Below are 20,026 nucleotides of genomic sequence, written 5' to 3' on the forward strand. Positions count from 1 at the left end.
CAAGACAGGTCAGGTCCCAACCTTATCAAATTCTGATTTTATTTTATTTTTATCTTCTATTTTTATCTTTTACTTTTCTTATCTTATCTTTTTTTCTATTTTCTTTTATCTTTATCATATCTTAATTTAAATATTTTATCTTCTCTATCTTCTATTTTTATCTTCAAATCTTTTATTTTCATCTTTAAATCTTTATCTTGTCTACTATATTTTCTTATCTTTATTTTAAATTTTTTATCTATTGCTTTTAAATTGGATTTGTATTAATCTAAGTACAAATAAAGTCCCTCTAGATTCGACACTCTCACTTCCGAGTACTTTACTACTTGTGATAAATTTGATACACTTACCAAGAGTTAACAAACTTACAAAAGACCAAGACAATAGCCTTGTCCTTATCACTAACGTAATTTGAGTGGGAACATTTTTTTCCAAACATGTGTCCAAAAATGAGGAAAAAATATTTTTTATATTTTATTTTTAAAACCCTAAAAAAATGAGGAAATATAATAAGAGAAAAGGAAAAACAAGTTGTACATTGAATTTTCTGTAAGATTGAAATTACACCCGGCTCTTAATTCCTAGCCTACAGTGGCCAAAGTAATGTCATAGCTACTTACAATAAGGTTACATAAACACTCATTGTGTTAACACCTCATCAGAAAGAAAAAATAATATAAATATGATAGGTTATATAATGTGATAGAAAAAAAGAGATTAAAAAATGAAGGTGTTGATAAAATATTTAAAAGGTTAAATTAGTCATTTGCTTACTATAGTTTTATGATTGGTATCTTTTAGTTCTTATGATTTGAAGTGGTCTTTTTAGTCTCTATAATTTATATTTTAATTTTTTCAGTCTCTGTAGTTTAAAAGTAGTATTTTTAGTCTATATCATTTGTATTTTAATTCTTTTAATTTTTATAGTTTGAAAGTGATCGTTTTAGTTCTTATAATTTGTATTTTAATTAACTTTAATTTTAGTCTTTACTACAAAAAATATAAAAACTAATTAGTTACAAATTAGTTATAAATTATCAACTATTTTTTTATTATAAATTATTTTACGATAAATTAGTTATGAATTATTTACTAATATTTTTATAGTTAATTCTAATTGATAATAGTACTCATATTTGGATGGTAAGAACTAAAAGGGAATAAAAATATAAAATATAAAAACTAAAACAATCACTTTCAAACTAGATGGACTAAAAAAAATTAAAATATAAATTATAGGAACTAAAAAATCGCTTTGAAACTATAAAAACTAAAAGATATAAATAATAAAACTATAGAAACTAAATGAAAAATTAAATTTATTTAAAATAATGAAATATTTATATATTATTAGTACTAAAAAAAACTCTTAAAGATATAAGCTTTTCCTAGTCAACTTCTATAATATGAACCTCAGATGCAGTGAGTGCCAAAGACCAATTCAAAGACCTTGTAGTATAAGTTAACCGTACAATAAGCAATTTCTTTAGATGGATGCAAGCCACTGAACCGAAATATTCCCTAATTCTGTGGATGCAAAGAAAGTAGTACACAAAATGAACCACAACTGACGCCAATTAACTTGGTCTTTCGCTCTCAAACAAAGATCCCTATGTTTGCGTCTTTTTGTTGCTTAAAAATGAATGAAGAAAAAGCCAAAAGTTAGCGACTTCAATGTTCTTCTTTTACACAAGTCATTTGGCTTTGTATCATTGCATGTGCCATTTTTTGAACAAAGCTACACAAACTATAGAAAATATATGTTTATAGGAAAATAGCTTTTGACCTACATTCTTCAAACTATCCTGATGTCCCTTTGCAAGGAATAAGTTTGTCCCGATCAAAGCATTAAGTATGAGCTTCAACCACTACCAGAAAATCGCAACTTAACAAGAAAAAATAGTTAGAGAAAAGTTTCCTAGCAAATCCCTCACTAATTAGCGAGAGATTTGTGATTAAATAAATTTGCTGCAAATTCATTGCTGCTTAGCGATGGATCAGAGAAAGAACTATTGTTAACAGTTTGACTGTGTTTGATTTAAATTAAAGATGTGGTTCTAATTATTTTTCAGGTAAATTTTAATTAAAGACTCGTTTTTAATGTATTTGTGTCATTTTTCTTTTTGCGACATATTTTGTGTGTATATATTTTGCTTCCTCATGTTTCTTCATATTTATCCATATAAAACTATATAAATCAAGACCACAATACTTTTATAGTTGACAAAAACTTTAAGTTCTTTTGTAACCTCCAATCGGTTGAATTGAAGCTCACAAACCATCGGATATTTTGTTAACCGTTTTTAATATTGTTGTGATGAAAGATTAATTAATTCAATATATGGATTGTGTCGTTGATTTGCATTGATTGAAAACTTAAGAAGTAAATGCAAAATAAAGATGAATAATGCATAAAAAAATAAAGATGATCAATACAGTATTATTTGATTTTCCTTTTTTCTATTGTAATAGGAAATAAGAAAAGCAATGGAAATGATTGTTTTTATATTTATAAATAATTCAATGTTTGAAATTGAAGTTGAATGATTATTTTTATATATATTTATAAAGATTTGTTCTATGTTTTCTAAGACAAAATTCCTTTCATCAAATTTGGACAGGTAAAACTTTAATTTATAGTTGCATAAATTGTCTGATACTTTTTACTTTGTGGGCCAACATATATATATGATATTAAATTATGTATGATATGTTATCTATAAGATTTCCGATGAATGATGAATCATACGCATAATTTATCTTCCTATAACACTATCCTTAAAGAAAAATTGTGTATATAGACTTAGAAGAATAAAGAATCCATCTGTCAAAATAAATAAATAAAGAATCCAATTATTTATTCTTTACATTTACATTTATGGATAGAAGTATATCTCCGCTCTAGTATTACTGTTATGCATGTTCTGGATCCAAGTATATCATGTAAAAAAAAATGAGCATTCCCATTTTTAACTATTTTTCCACATTTTGTAACATAAATTTGTCAAAATTAGTGTCACATGTCAAACCCTTCATATTCATTACGTGTATAATATTTTTCTTTTGTTTTCTCCGTTCAAATTATTATTTTTTAAATACTTAAAAAAATAATTTTATCATTAATAATAATCAACTCAAACTAAACAAGAGAGAGATTTTCGAAGATAGATTTTCGAAGATTGAGTATGGACTAATTACCCGAACAATAAGGAACATATTTAAAAAAAAATTATTTTTATCTTTTTTTACTTTTTTTTAATGTCAATATGTAATTCGTGTGAAATTATATGAATTGACCATCGATCCATACAGATTAACACAACATTCTAACCAGCTGAATTAATAGATCAATTATGTTAAAAAATAATTAACATTAATATATATAATACTAAAATTTTTAATATATATTTAATACACATATAAATTTACATAATAAATTTTGTAAAAATTAATTTTGATCTAATAATATTTTTTTACATATATAAATTTTAAATATAAGTTTATATATAATAAAAAAAATACATTAGATTAAAATCAATTGTTTTCAAATTTATTACCTAAACTTATAAATAACGCATGGATTTGTAAGGATATCTTTAATTTTTTTCTTTTATTAGTAGGTGTATTGGAAAAAATATTAGATGTAGGAAGAAAATCCCCCAATCAAAAGCAATTCTAGCCCATCCTTTTAAGACATTTGTTTTTGGGTCCATATCACCGAATGATTACTATACATATCATTCATTTAATTTTATGGACCCTCTCGTTCTTTTATTGCCGATGATTGAAAAGGTTTACATTGTTATTTTGGATATTTGAAAAACTAAAATTAAAAATTGTAAGAAAAACTTGGGCCTCTCGTTCAGGATATTTTGTCACCCGCTTACAAAGCAACCCCTCACCCGCTTTCATTTGATGATGTGGTGTTTCACGAGCCCAAAGGGCAATTTTGGAATAATGTCACATTCATAAATCATAACACTTAGAAGATATTTATCCTTTTTTTTTTAATTCAACGATTAACTATATAAACTGAACTCAACTTACCTGTTTCTGGCCTAGGATTTTCACTTAGTTCTTATGGTTTTATAATATACTCTAATTATCAATCTTTTGTTTATTTGGTATAATCCCCATAGTCATTATTTCCCAAAATATTGTTGGTGTCAAATCAAACATTATGCAAAGATGAATTGCAGTGATTATATTTGTGTGTTCTTTGTTGCAAAAGAAGACAAATTTTGGCAAAAGATAGTAGATGATGTTTTTATAAGTCTGTTTTTATATTTAGTCTCTTCCATTAATTATTTTCATTCCTGAAGTTCTTCATGTTCTCTTGTTTCCTCTTAAGAGTCCACTTTTTTTTATTATCTCCGTTTGTACACCCCACAAGAACATGGAGATGGAATATTACTTTTTCGAGCTTTCCGATCATTTAGCTCATGTGATTATCACTAAAGCCAAACCCAATATGTACGAGGCTGCTAAATTGGCTTGTCTTTCCAAGACATTGGAGATGTTTTTTTACAGTCGTCATAATTATTGAAATATTACCCGCCTTAAAATGTTTTATTGTAAAATTTATTAATAATTCATCCGTAATCAATCAAAATTATTTAAAGCAACAAAATATTTATAATTAATATTATTTTAAAAATCGTTATTAATGATAGCATGAATAGTTAATAATCTATACAAAATTATTTAAAATAAGATTAAATTATTTAATATACTTGCGACATAGTATATGGTTAATTAAATTTTAACATTTTTACTTATCTTAAAAGAGTTTATCAAAATTTAAAAGGTTAAAATTATATTTGTGATCTACTATATCATAAGGAAGATTAATTAATTTTGTTTTACTTTAAATAATTTTGTAAGGATTTTTATTAACTATTCATTTTATAATGTCAATCAGATTATTAATAAGATTTACAACAACAAAAAATTAACATAAATAATATTTTAATAATTATGAATGCGTACTTTGGACAAACTTCAGCAATTTAACACATAATGAATCTATTTAATAAATGTACACGTGACTGTCATACTTCACTTCATAAGTGTCAGTGGGTTACTAAACAGTACACATATAACTGTCTTATCATGTATATAGTGAAGACTGTTAATCATTTGAGGTTTTTTCTTTCCCCTGATCTTATATTAATGCAGAATGAACTTGAATTCAGATTATTAACATTGCAATTTCTTCACTCATCTTCGCAAAATTATTTTCTTAGAAACTTTAAATAAGAAGTACCAGCAAAAGTTATTGATAGCTGGAACAAATATGTGATAGTAAATGCAACTATTTCTCTGATTTTATTCTTGTATGAATGATGCTAGCCTGGATCAAAATCCAAATCTATGTGAATCTGATCCATGCATCCAGCAGACAAATAACAAGCAGCCAGATGGTGATCAACAGAAGAACAAAAATAATATAGTTATCCCGGTAGTATCATCAGTTGCTGGGGTTTTGGTGCTCCTAATAATTGTAGCAGCAGCTATAATCTGTGGCCTTAAAAGGAAAAAACCACAAGGTAAAGCAGTTGCTAACTACCTTTTTTGGTTTGTTTCCATGTTCTGATTTCATTATACTTTGTAAAAAACTAAAACCTATATCCATGTAATTAGCATCTGATGTGAACATTTATGTTGAGACCAACACTCCAAATGGATCACAATTTGCATCCAAGCAACGGCAATATACATTCAATGAGCTTGTTAAGATCACCAACGACTTTACCAGAATTCTTGGTAGAGGTGGATTTGGAAAAGTTTATCATGGATTTATTGATGACACTCAAGTAGCTGTAAAGATGCTTTCTCCGTCAGCAGTACGAGGATATGAACAATTCCTAGCAGAGGCAAGTGGTTATTACTTGCACCAAAATTTCTGAGTGAACTCAACCAAATTCATGACATAAAAGTGGCTATTAAATTGCAGGTTAAACTTCTGATGAGAGTTCATCATAGAAATCTGACTTCTCTTGTTGGGTATTGCAATGAAGAAAACAACATAGGGCTCATCTATGAATATATGGCAAATGGAAACTTGGATGAAATTGTTTCAGGTATGCTTATGCAAGTTCAAAACCTTATTCTTTTTCATTCAATCAACTTACCCCCAAAAGCTTTCATGAGTACTAAACATTATTGATTTGGTTTTGCAGGAAAAAGTAGTAGGGCAAAGTTCTTGACATGGGAAGACAGACTCCAAATAGCATTGGATGCAGCCCAAGGTTAGAAAGGAAACTAAATATGTAAATTTCTCCATCAATTTTTTTATTCTTCCCATCTATTTGTGTTGAGAATTTGATATGATGGCATTAGGACTGGAATATCTGCATAACGGTTGTAAGCCACCAATAATCCACAGAGATGTGAAATGTGCAAATATTTTATTAAATGAAAACTTCCAAGCAAAATTGGCTGATTTTGGGCTATCCAAAAGCTTTCCCACAGATGGGGGATCTTATATGTCCACTGTTGTTGCTGGAACTCCCGGTTATTTGGATCCCGAGTAAGTATTTCAATTATAATATATGGTTATGTATCATTTTTGTTGGAAAAATATTCTAGACATACTAAGAAACATAACTCAAGAGTCAAGACAAAATTTAGATACTTTTCTTAACTGTGGTTGGTACTGCTCTCCAATCAGAATTGAAGTTTTACCCTGGTAATCTATGTAATCCTTCAATGCATACCTTCATTACGTGATTACTCAACACCTAAGGAAGTGTATCTAAGTTTTGTTCAAACATTAATTTTCAATCGAAAAATTATGAATGAGAAATGAATTAAAATATATGATCTGGCTGGCAGGTACAGCATATCAAGCAGATTGACAGAGAAAAGTGATGTTTACAGCTTCGGAGTTGTTCTTTTGGAGATGGTCACAGGTCAGCCAGCTATTGCAAAAACACCTGATAAGACTCACATAAGTCAGTGGGTTAAATCCATGCTTTCCAATGGGGATATAAAAAATATTGCTGACTCAAGGTTTAAGGAAGATTTTGACACTAGCTCAGTCTGGAGAATTGTTGAAATCGGAATGGCTTCTGTGTCCATTAGTCCTTTCAAAAGGCCAAGTATGAGCTATATAGTGAACGAGCTAAAGGAGTGTTTGACGACAGAATTAGCTCGAAAATATAGTGGTCGTGACACTGAAAACAGTGACTCAATTGAGTTGGTCACTCTGAATTTCACAACTGAACTTGGTCCCCCAGCTAGGTAATACATTCACTGATACCAAAAAAATGTTCCTGAAAGCAGTGGTGTGTTTCAATTTCTGTTTGCTGTACCTGAATTTATTGCAGTTTTGCATGCTCAATTCTTGTAGTCTTTTATTCAATGGATTAATTTTTCTGCTATTTTATTCTGATGTTCTGTAACCAAGCATAAGCAACTGTACTATGATCATGTTATACGTTATACATATTTTTAGGAAGATAAAAAAAATATGGTTCCTCAGTCATATTTATACTTTATCTTCCTAATATCTCATCCTTAAAGAAAAAATGTGTATAGATTAGTTAGAATAAAAAAATCCAATTAATATGATTAAAAAAAAACATGCTGGTTTGTGAGCTTCAATTCAACCGACCATTAATCCATATATTTAATTAATTATTCATCACAATAATATGAAAAATGATTTAAAAATTCCGATGGTTTGTGAGCTTCAACGCAACCGATTGGGAAGTTATAAAGAACTTAAAGTTTTCGTCAATTTTAATAGTATCATGATAAAGTATTCATTTATTGTTTTGTATATAGAGAAAAGAGAAAAGAGAAAAAATAATATACTAACAATAAACACTTTTATATGTCATTCAATTATAATTTATCATGATAAAATTAATTAATTTTTAAAATAATTATTTTAAAATAATTCAGATGATGATATATGATTGGATGATAATGTAAAATTGTTTTATAAAATACTAGATAAAAATATTAGGAAATTCAAATGCATTAAAAATGAGTTTTTTAAATACACCTAAAAAATAATTAGAACCACTTTAATTTAAATTAAACACAGTCAAACTGTTAAAGCTCATGAACATGCACTTAACGCTTCGATCGGGACAAACTTATTGCCCGCAAAGGGTTGTCTAGATAGTTTGATGAATGTAGCTCAAAATAAGTCATAAAATATTATTTGAAAGCGAACAAATTAAAACAAAAATTATTTACGTTCAGCTAAATTATAAAATGTAAAAAGAGGAATAAGTCATAAATAAACAATAAAAATTAATATTTGTCTAAAACATGATACTCTCAAGACCGGTCCCGAGACCGATCTTTGGTGTCATGAGTAAAAATTACGCATTCATAATTATTAAAATATTATTTATCTTGATTTTTTTTGTTGTAAATCTTATTAATAATCTGATTGACATTATAAAATGAATAGTTGATAAAAATCCTTACAAAATTATTTAAAGTAAAACAAAATTAATTAATCTTCCTTATGATATAGTAGATCACAAATATAATTTTAACCTTTTAAATTTTGATAAACACTTTTAAGATAAGTAAAATTTTTAAAATTTAACTAATCATATACTATGTCGTAAGTATATTAAATAATTTAATCTTGTTTTAAATAATTTTGTATAGATTATTAATTATTCATGCTATCATTAATAACAATTTTTAAAATAATATTAATTATCAATATTTTGTTGCTTTAAATAATTTTGATTGATTACGGATGAATTATTAATAAATTTTACAATAAAACATTTTAAGGCGGATAATATTTCAATAATTATGACGACTGTGTAAAAAAACATCTCCAATGTCTTGGAAAGACAAGCCAATTTAGCAGCCTCGTACATATTGGGTTTGGCTTTAGTGATAATCACATGAGCTAAATGATCGGACAGCTAGAAAAAGTAATCTTCCATCTCCATGTTCTTGTGGGGTGTAGCAAACGGAGATAATAAAAGAAAGTGGACTCTTATGAGGAAACAAGAGAACAAGAAGAACTTCAGGAATGAAAATAATTAATGGAAGAGACTAAATATAAAAACAGACTTATAAAAACATCATCTACTATCTTTTGCCAAAATTTGTCTTCTTTTGCAACAAAGAACACACAATATAATCACTGCAATTCATCTTTACATAATGTTTGATTTGACACCAACAATATTTTGGGAAATAATGACTATGTGTGTGTGTGCACGTGTAAAAAAGCAAATTTTATGAAAGAATATTTTCAGAAATGTTGTTTCTACCCATCAATACCAATGATGTTCCATTCACCATAAGTTTTTTAAAACCATGTAAATATACTAATCATTCAAAATTAATATACATTATCAAAATTAACAGCAACACATAAAATAGTAAAAAGTTATTCATATTCACAAAACTTATCTATAAAACTCAATCCCTAAAGATAAAAATGATCATTTTTTCAAGAACATTACACATATCACAACCAATATCAGTAACCGTGTTACTAAAAAAATGTGTTCCACCACAAACGTTCGAGACAAAAATGATGCAGAAAAAAGTCACAGCAAAAAAGCGGAATCGTAGAAAAGAAAGACAAATAATAATAATAATAATAATAATAATAATAATAATAGAGAAGAGACATCATATTTGGCCCGTTGGGACAGCACAATTGAAGACTTTCATAGTCACTATATAATTATGAAAATCCACAATGAGGAATAATATTTGAAAACAGAAATTATGACATGGCTAAGCTGTGGTTAGATCAAAAGCAAAGTTGCTGTGTATGTAAAATAATTCCAAAGAAAAGACAACCGATAGATTGAAAAGCACAGTATTCTTTCCAAACCAATGTTAACAATAATTGCAAATTATGATAGTATTTCCATATTACAAAGAATCTGACTAACCTTTGTAGGAATTGCATAATGTAGGCAAGTAATTTTAATGAGGAAGCTTTCACTTTGTCGTTTGGTTTCTGTCCAGAGCACCCCTTCAAACTTGGAACTCTAGAACTTAAATAATCCCCAAGATTTATATGCTTCAATACTTGCCCTGAAGACAATTGATGTTGAACAAAAATTAACGGAGGGCAATTTCATGAATAAAGTAGTAGTTCAAAAAAAGAAGGATCATATTAAAAGAGCAAAAAAAGAAGGAAAAAACACAAAAAAGGACATACTTCCAAAAAGCTTCTCAGTGGCTTTGACCACCACTTGAGAACTCCTGTCAAGAGGAACATTTATATGCTGAAAACAATCATCAGCTATAACTATTTGCCGAGGACTGCGTTGCATTACAAATGGTGCTTGTAAAAGTATATGGCCAACACGGCCCAATATATTGGGATCCTTTGGAAACCAACCTAAAAAAGGGAATTTCAGAGTTAAAAGAATTGAAAAGGCAGCAGATGGTGCAACAATAACATCCATATACAAAAACTAAGACACAACCAGGATCTATACAAAAATGTTTGAATGTAAAACAATTTTAAGAGAACATCTATTTTTACTCTTCATAGAGTGTATTTGGATTAGCTTAATTTTTTCAAAATTATAATTAAGATCTTACTGAGAAATTCTCAAAAAAGAAAAAGGCCCTAAATAATAAGCAAATTGAAATATACTAATCATTCAAAATTAATATACATTCTCAAAGTTGACAGCAACACATAAAATAATAAAAAGTTATTCATATTTACAAAACTTATCCATAAAACTTGACCCCTAAAGACAAAAATGATCATTTTTTTCAAGAATATTACACATATCATAACCAATATCAGTAACTGTGTTAATAAAAAATGTGTTCTCAATTTTGTAACATAATTCAATTTGGAAACAGTGTAATAGAACTTTATGTATTTATGGTAATAAATTGAAATTATATTTATTTTGGTTCTTTAAATTTTAATTAAATTATTGTCCATTTTCAAACCCGATTTAACATGATATAGAGAATTATGACCTAAACAAAATCTGAAAAAAATTTATTATCCTAAAACAATTATCTTAGTTCTGTCCATTTTCAAATCACATTTATTATCCTAAAAAAAATAATTGTCTTAGTTAATTTATTTTTACCCGAGCAATTATCTTAGTTAATGACATGTGCAACTAGTAGTATAACATTATATTACTAATTTACTTTATAGCCAGGGTATGATACCAGGAGAATTTTGGTCTCCCTGCATGTTATGATTGAAAACAAAATTAGATTTTAGAGACATAACTGAAAAGATCTTGTCTATACAGAAAGTATAAATTAGATAATACAGTATAAAGGCATAAAGTATTTTAAGACAAAAGCAAGAAACATGACAAAGGGCTTCTTGAAGTAATCCTACTTTCTCAAATAAGTACATGCATATGCTAGAAGCTTCTAATAAATTCTAATTCAACATCAGCCCAGCTTAATAATCCATAGTTAAATGAGAAAAACTGACCTTCAGATAGCGAAGAAATTGCAATTCTTCAGGGATCAGGAAAAGCAAAGCATTTCCTTTCCCACCTTCACCACGAGCTATTCTACCAACCCTGTGAATATATTCCTGGTAGCAGTATAAAAAAATATGACAAAGTACATCAACGTATAAGACTTCTAAGAAGCAATTGAAAAGGGGTGTTGATTGATAAATAGAAGAATTGAAAAGTACATTTGGTTCATCAGGTGGATCATACTGCACAATCCAGTCCTACAGCACAAATAAGGAGAAAAATAAACAGAAATCTTATATGTTTAATGATTTTCAATCAATAGAACAGAATGCCGCATAAGCACATAGTTCATTCAAGTGTTGTTAAATGTTTTACCATTAGTATTAGTATAGAAAACCAAATTAAATTTTCAAGAATCAAAATAGGACAGAATTTTGATGCAGAAGAAAGCCACAACAAAGAAGCGGAATCGCAGAGAAGAAAGATGAATAATAATAATAATAATAATAATAATAATAATAATAATAATAATAATAATAATAATAATAATAAAGAAGAGGCATCATAAATCTAAAAGAGGGGTTCTGCATAATCATTGATACTGAGCATTACTCTGTGTTTCGCTTGCACCCTTCTAAACCTTCTGGAGGTATGGTTGCTCCCTCTCTGCAATTAAACAGTTCTCAGCAACAAAACATGTAAACAACACTTTCCACGTAACCAAATTGCATCGAACCCCCACACCTTCTCATTAATTCAATAAAAATAACATTGTTGGGTTACACAAAAAGTTCCCAGATTGCAAAAAACGGATACAAAATCAGAAAGAAACACAGAATTGGGGTGGTGAGACCCATAATTAAAAGAGACAAAAATTGATATAAATCAAGAGAAGTTGTTGAATTAAATGAAAAAAGGATAAAGCGAAAGGAATTGAGAGAAACTAACAGAGTCCCAATGATTGCGGTGTTTACGTTGTAGGGGAGGGATGAAATGGAAGAGTGCGGCCCTGAGAAAGGAATGGAGATTAATAATAATAATAACAATAATTAATCAAAACAAAAAAAAATAACAAAAATTAAGAGAGAGTACAAAGAAGACATGTGTTCATTCAAAACTTCATTTTTTTGCCCCACTAAACAAAGCAATAATTAATTTTCTGCTCTTACTTAAAAAAAAATTGAGATTTAAGGGTAAAAATTTTGAATCTCAAGTACCCGTGAATCCATTTTAGTTTTTTTTTTCTTGTTGCAAAAAAATTGAAACTTTAAGGGTAAAAATGTTGAATCTCAAGTATCCATGAAGATTGGAAGTTGCAAACCTTTGCTGATGTGCAGAAATATGAGTCAATGTCAGTATGCTGGATACTTCCTCGCGGGTGACGTTGCAAAACCATGGAGCAGCGAAAACTACTTTAACTTGGAGCAACAAAACCAACAAAATAATGAAGAAAAGAGCATTCAATAGCAAAAGAACATTCAATATGCAAGATCAGTGTTACTACCAAAAGGAAGCAAACATGCATAACAGCAAAGCAAAAAAAAAACTTGTTTGCTAGATGTTTCTTCATCGTCGCATTGCACAATCACCAAGCTGAAGAAAACTGAAGAAGGAAGAGATGGGTTTTCTCAATAGGAAAAGAACATTCAATAGGCAAGATCAGTGTTACTTCCAACAGGAAACAAACATGCATAACAACAAAGCAAAAAAAAAACCTTTCCTGCTGTATCCTTCTTCGCGGTCACATTGCATTACCACCAAACTGAAGAAAACTGGAGAAGAAAAAGATGGGTTTTCTCTGCAAGTATGAACGAAACAAAAACAAAACCACAAAATGGAAAACCTCAGTAGCTGGAAACTCAACAGAAAATAAAAGCAAAAATTGCAAGTGAGGATGCAAAACACGAACCACAAAAACAAAGAAGAAAGAAACCAAACGAAGTAAGCAAGTTGGTGAAGATGGAAGAGATGAAAGCAGGTTTCAAGACAGGAGAAGACTACAGAAGAAGACACGTGCAATAATACGTGGAGCAACCAACAGAGGTGAAAGTGTGATGCGAAAATGCCCAAAAAACTAATAAATTGGACACATGTCAACAGCTGGAACATGAACACAATAGCCTTTTCCATATACATCTCATTTATAAGACTTAGTATAGATATGACTTTAGCTAAGCGAAACAACTTTAATTAAATACAAATGCAGAAGTTGTCAACAGTCATATAAACACTCAAAGCAAACAACTAAATGGGCCTGCAACATAAGATGTGAGTTCAGTGCAATAGGATGAAATAAAAAATATACTTTACAAAAAAGTACAGTATGATTATTGGAATTACTATAACTCATAGATCCAATCTTGAACTGAAGCTTTACTCACAATGGCACTTTATTACATAGGGGCAGCAAGATGCCAAGAAGCTAAGGGAGGGAGAAGACCACAACATGTTGTGACCCCTTGGCAATAAGGAATATGGATTTTCCTAACTAGAGAAATATTAAAATTGTAAAAATTGATGAAAATAACAACACATTTTCTCTCAACATGAAGTCAAGCACCTAGCAACACTCGACAAAATATCCTGAACGAGAGGCCCAAGTTTTTCTTACAATTTTTAATTTTATTTTTTCAAATATCCAAAATAACAATGTAAACCTTTTCAATCATCGGCAATAAAAGAACCAGAGGGTCCATAAAATTAAATGAATGATATGTATTCGGTGATATGGACCCAAAAACAAATGTCTTAAAAGGATGGGCTAGAATTGCTTTTGATTGGGGAATTTTCTTGCTACATCTAATATTTTTTCCAATACACCTACTAATAAAAGAAAAAAATAAAGATATCCTTACAAATCCATGCGTTATTTATAAGTTTAGGTAATAAATTTGAAAACAATTGATTTTAATCTAATGTGTTTTTTTACATACATGAATTTTTATTATATGTAAACTTATATTTAAAATTTATATATGTAAAAAAATATTATTAGATTAAAATTTATTATGTAAACTTATATGTGTATTAAATATATATTAGAAATTTTAGTATTATATATATTAATGTTAATTATTTTTTAACATAATTGATCTATTAATTCAGTTGGTTAGAATGTTGTGCTAATCCATATGGATCGATTGTCAATTCATATAATTTCACACGAATTACATATTGACATTAAGAAAAAATTAAAAAAGGATAAAATTAAATTTTTTTAAAATATGTTTCTTGTTATTCGGATAATTAGTCCATACTCAATTTTGGAAAATCTCTCCTTGTCATAGTTATAAATTATAAATGCAATATTTTTTAGTTGTACACAACATATATCTTTTTTGCTTGAGAGAATCTTGTTTCTTTTGAGTCGATCATTATTAATGATAAAATTATTCTATTTAAAAAATAATAACTTGATTGGAGAAAAAAAAAATATTATACACGTAATCAATATGAAGGGTTTGACATGTGACACTAATTTTGACAGATTTATGTTACAAAATGTGGAAAAATAATTAAAAATGGGAATGCTCATTTTTTTTTACATGATATACTTGTATCCAGAACATGCATAACAGTAAGACTAGAGCGGATATATACTTCTATCCATAAATGTAAATGTAAAGAATAAATAATTGGATTATTTATTTATTTATTTATTTTGACAGATGGATTCTTTATTCTTCTAAGTCTATATACACAATTTTTCTTTAAGGATAAAGTGTTATAGGAAGATAAATTATGCGTATGATTCATCATGGAAATCTTATAGATAACATATCATACATAATTTAATATCATATATGTTGGCCCACAAAGTAAAAAGTATCAGACAATTTATGCAACTATAAATTAAAGTTTTACCTGTCCAAATTTGATGAAAGGAATTTTCTCTCAGAAAACATAGAACAAATCTTTATAAATATAAAAATAATCATTCAACTTCAATTTCAAACATTGAATTATTTATAATATAAAAACAATCATTTCCATTGCTTTTCTTATTTCCTATTACAATAGAAAAAAGGAAAATCAAATAATACTGTATTGATCATCTTTATTTTTTTTATGCATTATTCATCTTTATTTTGCATTTACTTCTTAAGTTTTCAATCAATGCAAATCAACGACACAATCCATATATTGAATTAATTAATCTTTCATCACAACAATATTAAAAACGGCTAACAAAATATCCGACGGTTTGTGAGCTTAATTCAATTTAACCGATTGGAGGTTACAAAAGTATTGTGGTCTTGATTTATATAGTTTTATATGGATAAATATGAAGAAACATGAGGAAGCAAAATATATACACACAAAATATGTCGCACAAAAGAAAAATGACACAAATACATTAAAAACGAGTCTTTAAAATTTACCTGAAAATAATTAGAACCACATCTTTAATTTAAATCAAACACAGTCAAACTGTTAACAATAGTTCTTTCTCTGATCCATCGCTAAGCAGCAATGAATTTGCAGCAAATTTATTTAATCACAAATCTCTCGCTAATTAGCGAGGGATTTGCTAGGAAACTTTTCTCTAACTATTTTTTCTTGTTAAGTTGCGATTTTCTGGTAGTGGTTGAAGCTCATACTTAATGCTTTGATCGGGACAAACTTATTCCTTGCAAAGGGACATCTGGATAGTTTGAAGAATGCACGTCAAAAGCTATTTTCCTATAAACATATATTTTCTTTAGTTTGTGTAGCTTTGTTCAAAAAATGGCACATGCAATGATACAAAGCCAAATGACTTGTGTAAAAGAAGAACATTTGAAGTCGTTAACTTTTGGCTTTTTCTTCATTCATTTTTAAGCAACAAAAAGACGCAAACATAGGGATCTTTGTTTGAGAGCGAAAGACCAAGTTGGCGTCAGTTGTGGTTCATTTTGTGCACTACTTTCTTTGCATCCACAGAATTAGGGGATTTCGGTTCAGTGGCTTGCATCCTTCTAAAGAAATTGCTTATTTTACTGTTAACTTATACTACAAGTTCTTTGTATTGGTCTTTGGCCCTCAGTGCATCTCATGTTCATATTATAGAAGTTGACTTGGAAAAGCTTATATCTTAAGAGTTTTTTTTAGTAATGATATATAAATATTTCATTATTTTAAATAAGTTTAATTGTTTATTTGATTACTATAGTTTTATTATTTATACCTTTTAGTTTTTATAGTTTGAAAGTGATTTTTTAGTTCTTATAATTTATATTTTAAATTTTTTTAGTTCATCTAGTTTGAAAGTGATTATTTTAGTCCCTATATTTTATATTTTTATTCCCTTTTAGTTCTTACCATCCAAATATGAGTACTATTATCAATTAGAATTAACTACAAAAATATTAATAAGTAATTCGTAACTAATTTATCGTAAAATAATTTGTAATAAAAAATAGTTGATAATTTATAACTAATTTGTAATTAATTATTTTTTATATTTTTTGTAGTAAGGAGTAAAATTAAAGTTAATTATATAAAATATAAATTATAAGAACTAAAACGATAACTTTCAAACTATAGAAATTAAAAGAATTAAAATACAAATGATATAGACTAAAAATGCTACTTTTAAACTCGAAAAACTAAAAAAGAATTAAAATATAAATTATAGAGACTAAAAAAACCACTTCAAATCATAGGAACTAAAAGATATCAATCATAAAACTATAGGAACCAAATGACTAATTTAACCTTTTAAATATTTTATCAACACCTTCATTTTTTTTATCTCTTTTTTCTATCACATTATATAACCTATCATATTTATATTATTTTTTTCTCTCTGATGAGGTGTTAACACAATGAGTGTCTATGTAACCTTATTGTAAGTAGCTATGACATTACTTCGGTCATTGTAGGCTAGGAATTAAGAGCCGAGTGTAATTTTAATCTTAGAGAAAATTCAATGTACAACTTGCTTTTCCTTTTCTCTTATTATATCTCCTCATCTTTTTAAATAAAATATAAAAAAACATTTTTTCTCCATTTTTGGACACATGTTTGGAAAAAAATGTTCTCACGCAAATTACGTTAGTGATAAGGACAAGGCTATTGTCTTGGTCTTTTGTAAGCTTGTTAACTCGTTGGCAAGTGTATCAAATTTATCACGAGTAGTAAAGTATTCGAAAGTTCGAGTGTTGAATCCATAGACACTTTGTTTGTACTTAGATTAATACAGAATCAATTTAAAAGCAATAGATAAAAAATTTAAAATAAAGATAAGAAAATATAGTAGACAAGATTAAGATTTAAAGATAAAAATAGAAGATAGAGAAGATAAAATATTTAAATTAAGATATGATAAAGATAAAAGAAAATAGAAGAAAAAAGATAAGATAAAAAAAGTAAAAGATAAAAATAAAATAAAATCAGAATTTGATAAGGTTGAGACCTGGTTTGCCTATGAGTTTATGATTTTTCTTTATCAATCTAGGTGATTCTATTCTATCTACATCTATTTAATTACTTGTCACTGATGCCTAAGGATGACAAGCTTATTTTATTTATCTATCTTCCAAATTCTTTTGCAAAGACTCAACAAATAAAATGCATGAAGTATGAATTCTAGATGTTTGCAAGAATGCATGGGTATAAAATAATCATTCTATGTCTAACAATAACTTTCCTATGAAATCCTTTCTTTTTGTTCTATTAGAAGTTACCTTCTTCCGAGCGTCTAACCCCTAAAACCAATTAATGCATACCTTCTTTAAATCTTATTTAGAAGTTATATTCTGCCGAGCGTTTTCCCTAACAAAATATAAAGATGAATAATGCAAGATAAAAATAGAAAAGATAATAGAATAGAAAACACCTCTTCATTGATAAATAATGACTACATCATACATCGCTTGACTTTTAAGTCTGTCAGGTCCTAACTATTGATTTAACCACTCATGGCCATTGAGGGCTTCACAATGGATGGAGTATGGATGGGGTATAAGAACTGGAATGGGATAAGAGGGGTGAAAGAGAGAAAGTAAATAAAACCCTAGGAGAGGGGTTCTTAGGTGGTTATCTTTCTCTACTTTTGGATTTGACTCTTTTTTATAGTTGTTGTTGTTGTAATATGTGTTAGAAATCTTCATTTTTCATATTTTTGATAACTTTTGGATTTGTTTTGCTTTTAATCATCTTTTTGAGACTTCGTGATATTTTGTATATTTTTTTGATTTTTTTTTTCTTTTAATCTATCTTTTTCATATCTGCAAGTCATAAATAAGAAAAATATCGATTCTTATCATTTATACCAAAATAACTGCTAAATAAATATTTTCAAAAATATTTTTATTATAAAAATAACTTATATCTAGCTTATCAATGCTGCAAGCATAGGTGTACAGTTATTGGCTACCTAGTAGATTTTTTTAGCTCTGGTAATGCAACCAACTTACTCATACTCGTATAGGACATGACTGTTAGCGCACGGCAATTTCTGGTCTCTAATGCGAAATCTCTCAGACCAAACGTAATTTGTGGTGTTCCAAACAAACTAAAGCAAAACGTACGTTGTGAGTAGAAATAATGGTAATCTGGCTTAATTAGTCAAGTCAATAAAGGGGGAAAAAAATTCCAACACAAGTACTATATATGCTAAAGTGCAGAGAGCATGAGCTAGCATCTATATATGCCATAATAGACTTAAGGAAAGTGTGTCTGGTCATTGTGTTGTACATGCATACAGATAGTATGAGGAGCGCACTGGTATGGATTTTTACCTTGAACGTTTGCCTTCAAATTTTATTTATTCCTGGTGGTGACTCAAAGCCGCATCCACGTTTCAGAGAGAAAATCACTGAGGAGTACAATCCCGGTAAGCCCATAAATTTTATTCCACATATATAAACTAATGCATGGGGCATGTTTAATTTGTTCAAGATTCTCTCAACTACAAATCCACATATGCATGAGAGAAGGAGAGAAAGTATTTATTAGGTAATATTTGGCTGCACATTTTTCATTCTCTTTTTTTATGAACAAAATTGTTCACTCAAAATATATTTAGAAAGCTCACTAAGATCGGTCTAGTGGGAGGATTTTTTTTATAACTAATATAAGTAGCTACTGATTTTTGCGATAACTAATCTAATCGAAGGATTTGAATAATTTCTTTTTAGGTTTAAGATTTGTTATTATCAATACACACAAAACTTGTTACTAATCTAATCGAAGGATTTCCATTTAACTCAATTATTTTCAACATTATTTTTATTCTTAACACATCTATATATTATTTTAAAAAATTAAGTAAATTTATTATTAATATTTCAATTGAAAGAAAATTATACTTATGTATTTATTATTTATTAATGTCTTTAATTACTGTAAGATGTTTTTTGTTATGCTGTAATTTGACCTACACTCATTTGACCTACGAGGATATTGTGTTATCATGACTATATATATTTTGCTTACAATTTAGGCTTTAGTGTTTGTGTGGTCTCATCAAATGTTGCATCTAGCTCAATTAGCTAATTAAAAAAAATTGTAGGATTTATAAGCATTGACTGTGGAGCAAGTAACGATTACTTGGACGAGGAAACAAGTACCTTTTATAAGACAGACACAGATTTCATAGAAACGGGAGAAAACTTGTT

At 28.3% G+C, this 20,026-nt stretch overlaps 1 protein-coding gene, 1 long non-coding RNA gene and 1 pseudogene across 5 annotated transcripts; 2 read left to right on the forward strand and 1 right to left on the reverse strand.

Annotated features, from left to right (window-relative positions):
• The first annotated feature begins 5,244 nt into the window (after positions 1-5,244).
• On the forward strand, positions 5,245-7,406 carry LOC114422352 (probable LRR receptor-like serine/threonine-protein kinase At1g51880). The gene is made up of 6 exons (XM_028388668.1): positions 5,245-5,549; positions 5,644-5,876; positions 5,957-6,083; positions 6,183-6,251; positions 6,343-6,532; positions 6,838-7,406. The coding sequence occupies exons 1-6, from the start codon at positions 5,339-5,341 to the stop codon at positions 7,247-7,249; spliced, it is 1,242 nt and encodes a 413-aa protein (XP_028244469.1). The 5' UTR covers positions 5,245-5,338; the 3' UTR covers positions 7,250-7,406.
• Positions 7,407-9,024: 1,618 nt separating this feature from the next.
• Positions 9,025-13,938, reverse strand: LOC114422359. 4 transcript variants are annotated; one of them, XR_003668679.1, is made up of 8 exons: positions 13,333-13,938; positions 12,745-13,221; positions 12,372-12,432; positions 12,036-12,089; positions 11,642-11,680; positions 11,432-11,536; positions 10,169-10,351; positions 9,025-10,041 (listed from the first exon to the last, which is right to left on the reverse strand). It is a non-coding gene; the product is annotated as an uncharacterized LOC114422359 (long non-coding RNA). The 4 variants fall into 4 exon arrangements; XR_003668680.1 differs by having other exon boundaries at positions 13,805-13,937; XR_003668678.1 differs by having other exon boundaries at positions 9,030-10,041; positions 12,745-13,929.
• Positions 13,939-18,837: 4,899 nt separating this feature from the next.
• The window catches only part of LOC114422358, a 9,174-nt pseudogene continuing 7,985 nt past the window's right edge, over positions 18,838-20,026 (forward strand).

Source organism: Glycine soja, chromosome 8, assembly GCF_004193775.1.
Source record: "Glycine soja cultivar W05 chromosome 8, ASM419377v2, whole genome shotgun sequence".
Classification (NCBI taxonomy): Eukaryota; Viridiplantae; Streptophyta; class Magnoliopsida; order Fabales; family Fabaceae; genus Glycine; species Glycine soja.

Bases quoted from the DNA above. Each gene is read 5' to 3' on its own strand.
- LOC114422352 (XM_028388668.1), top strand. From the start codon at position 5,339: ATGAATGATGCTAGCCTGGATCAAAATCCAAATCTATGTGAATCTGAT. The intron at 5,877-5,956 runs GCAAGTGGTTAT...ATTAAATTGCAG, and splicing joins ATGAACAATTCCTAGCAGAG to GTTAAACTTCTGATGAGAGT. The intron at 6,533-6,837 runs GTAAGTATTTCA...TCTGGCTGGCAG, and splicing joins CCCGGTTATTTGGATCCCGA to GTACAGCATATCAAGCAGAT.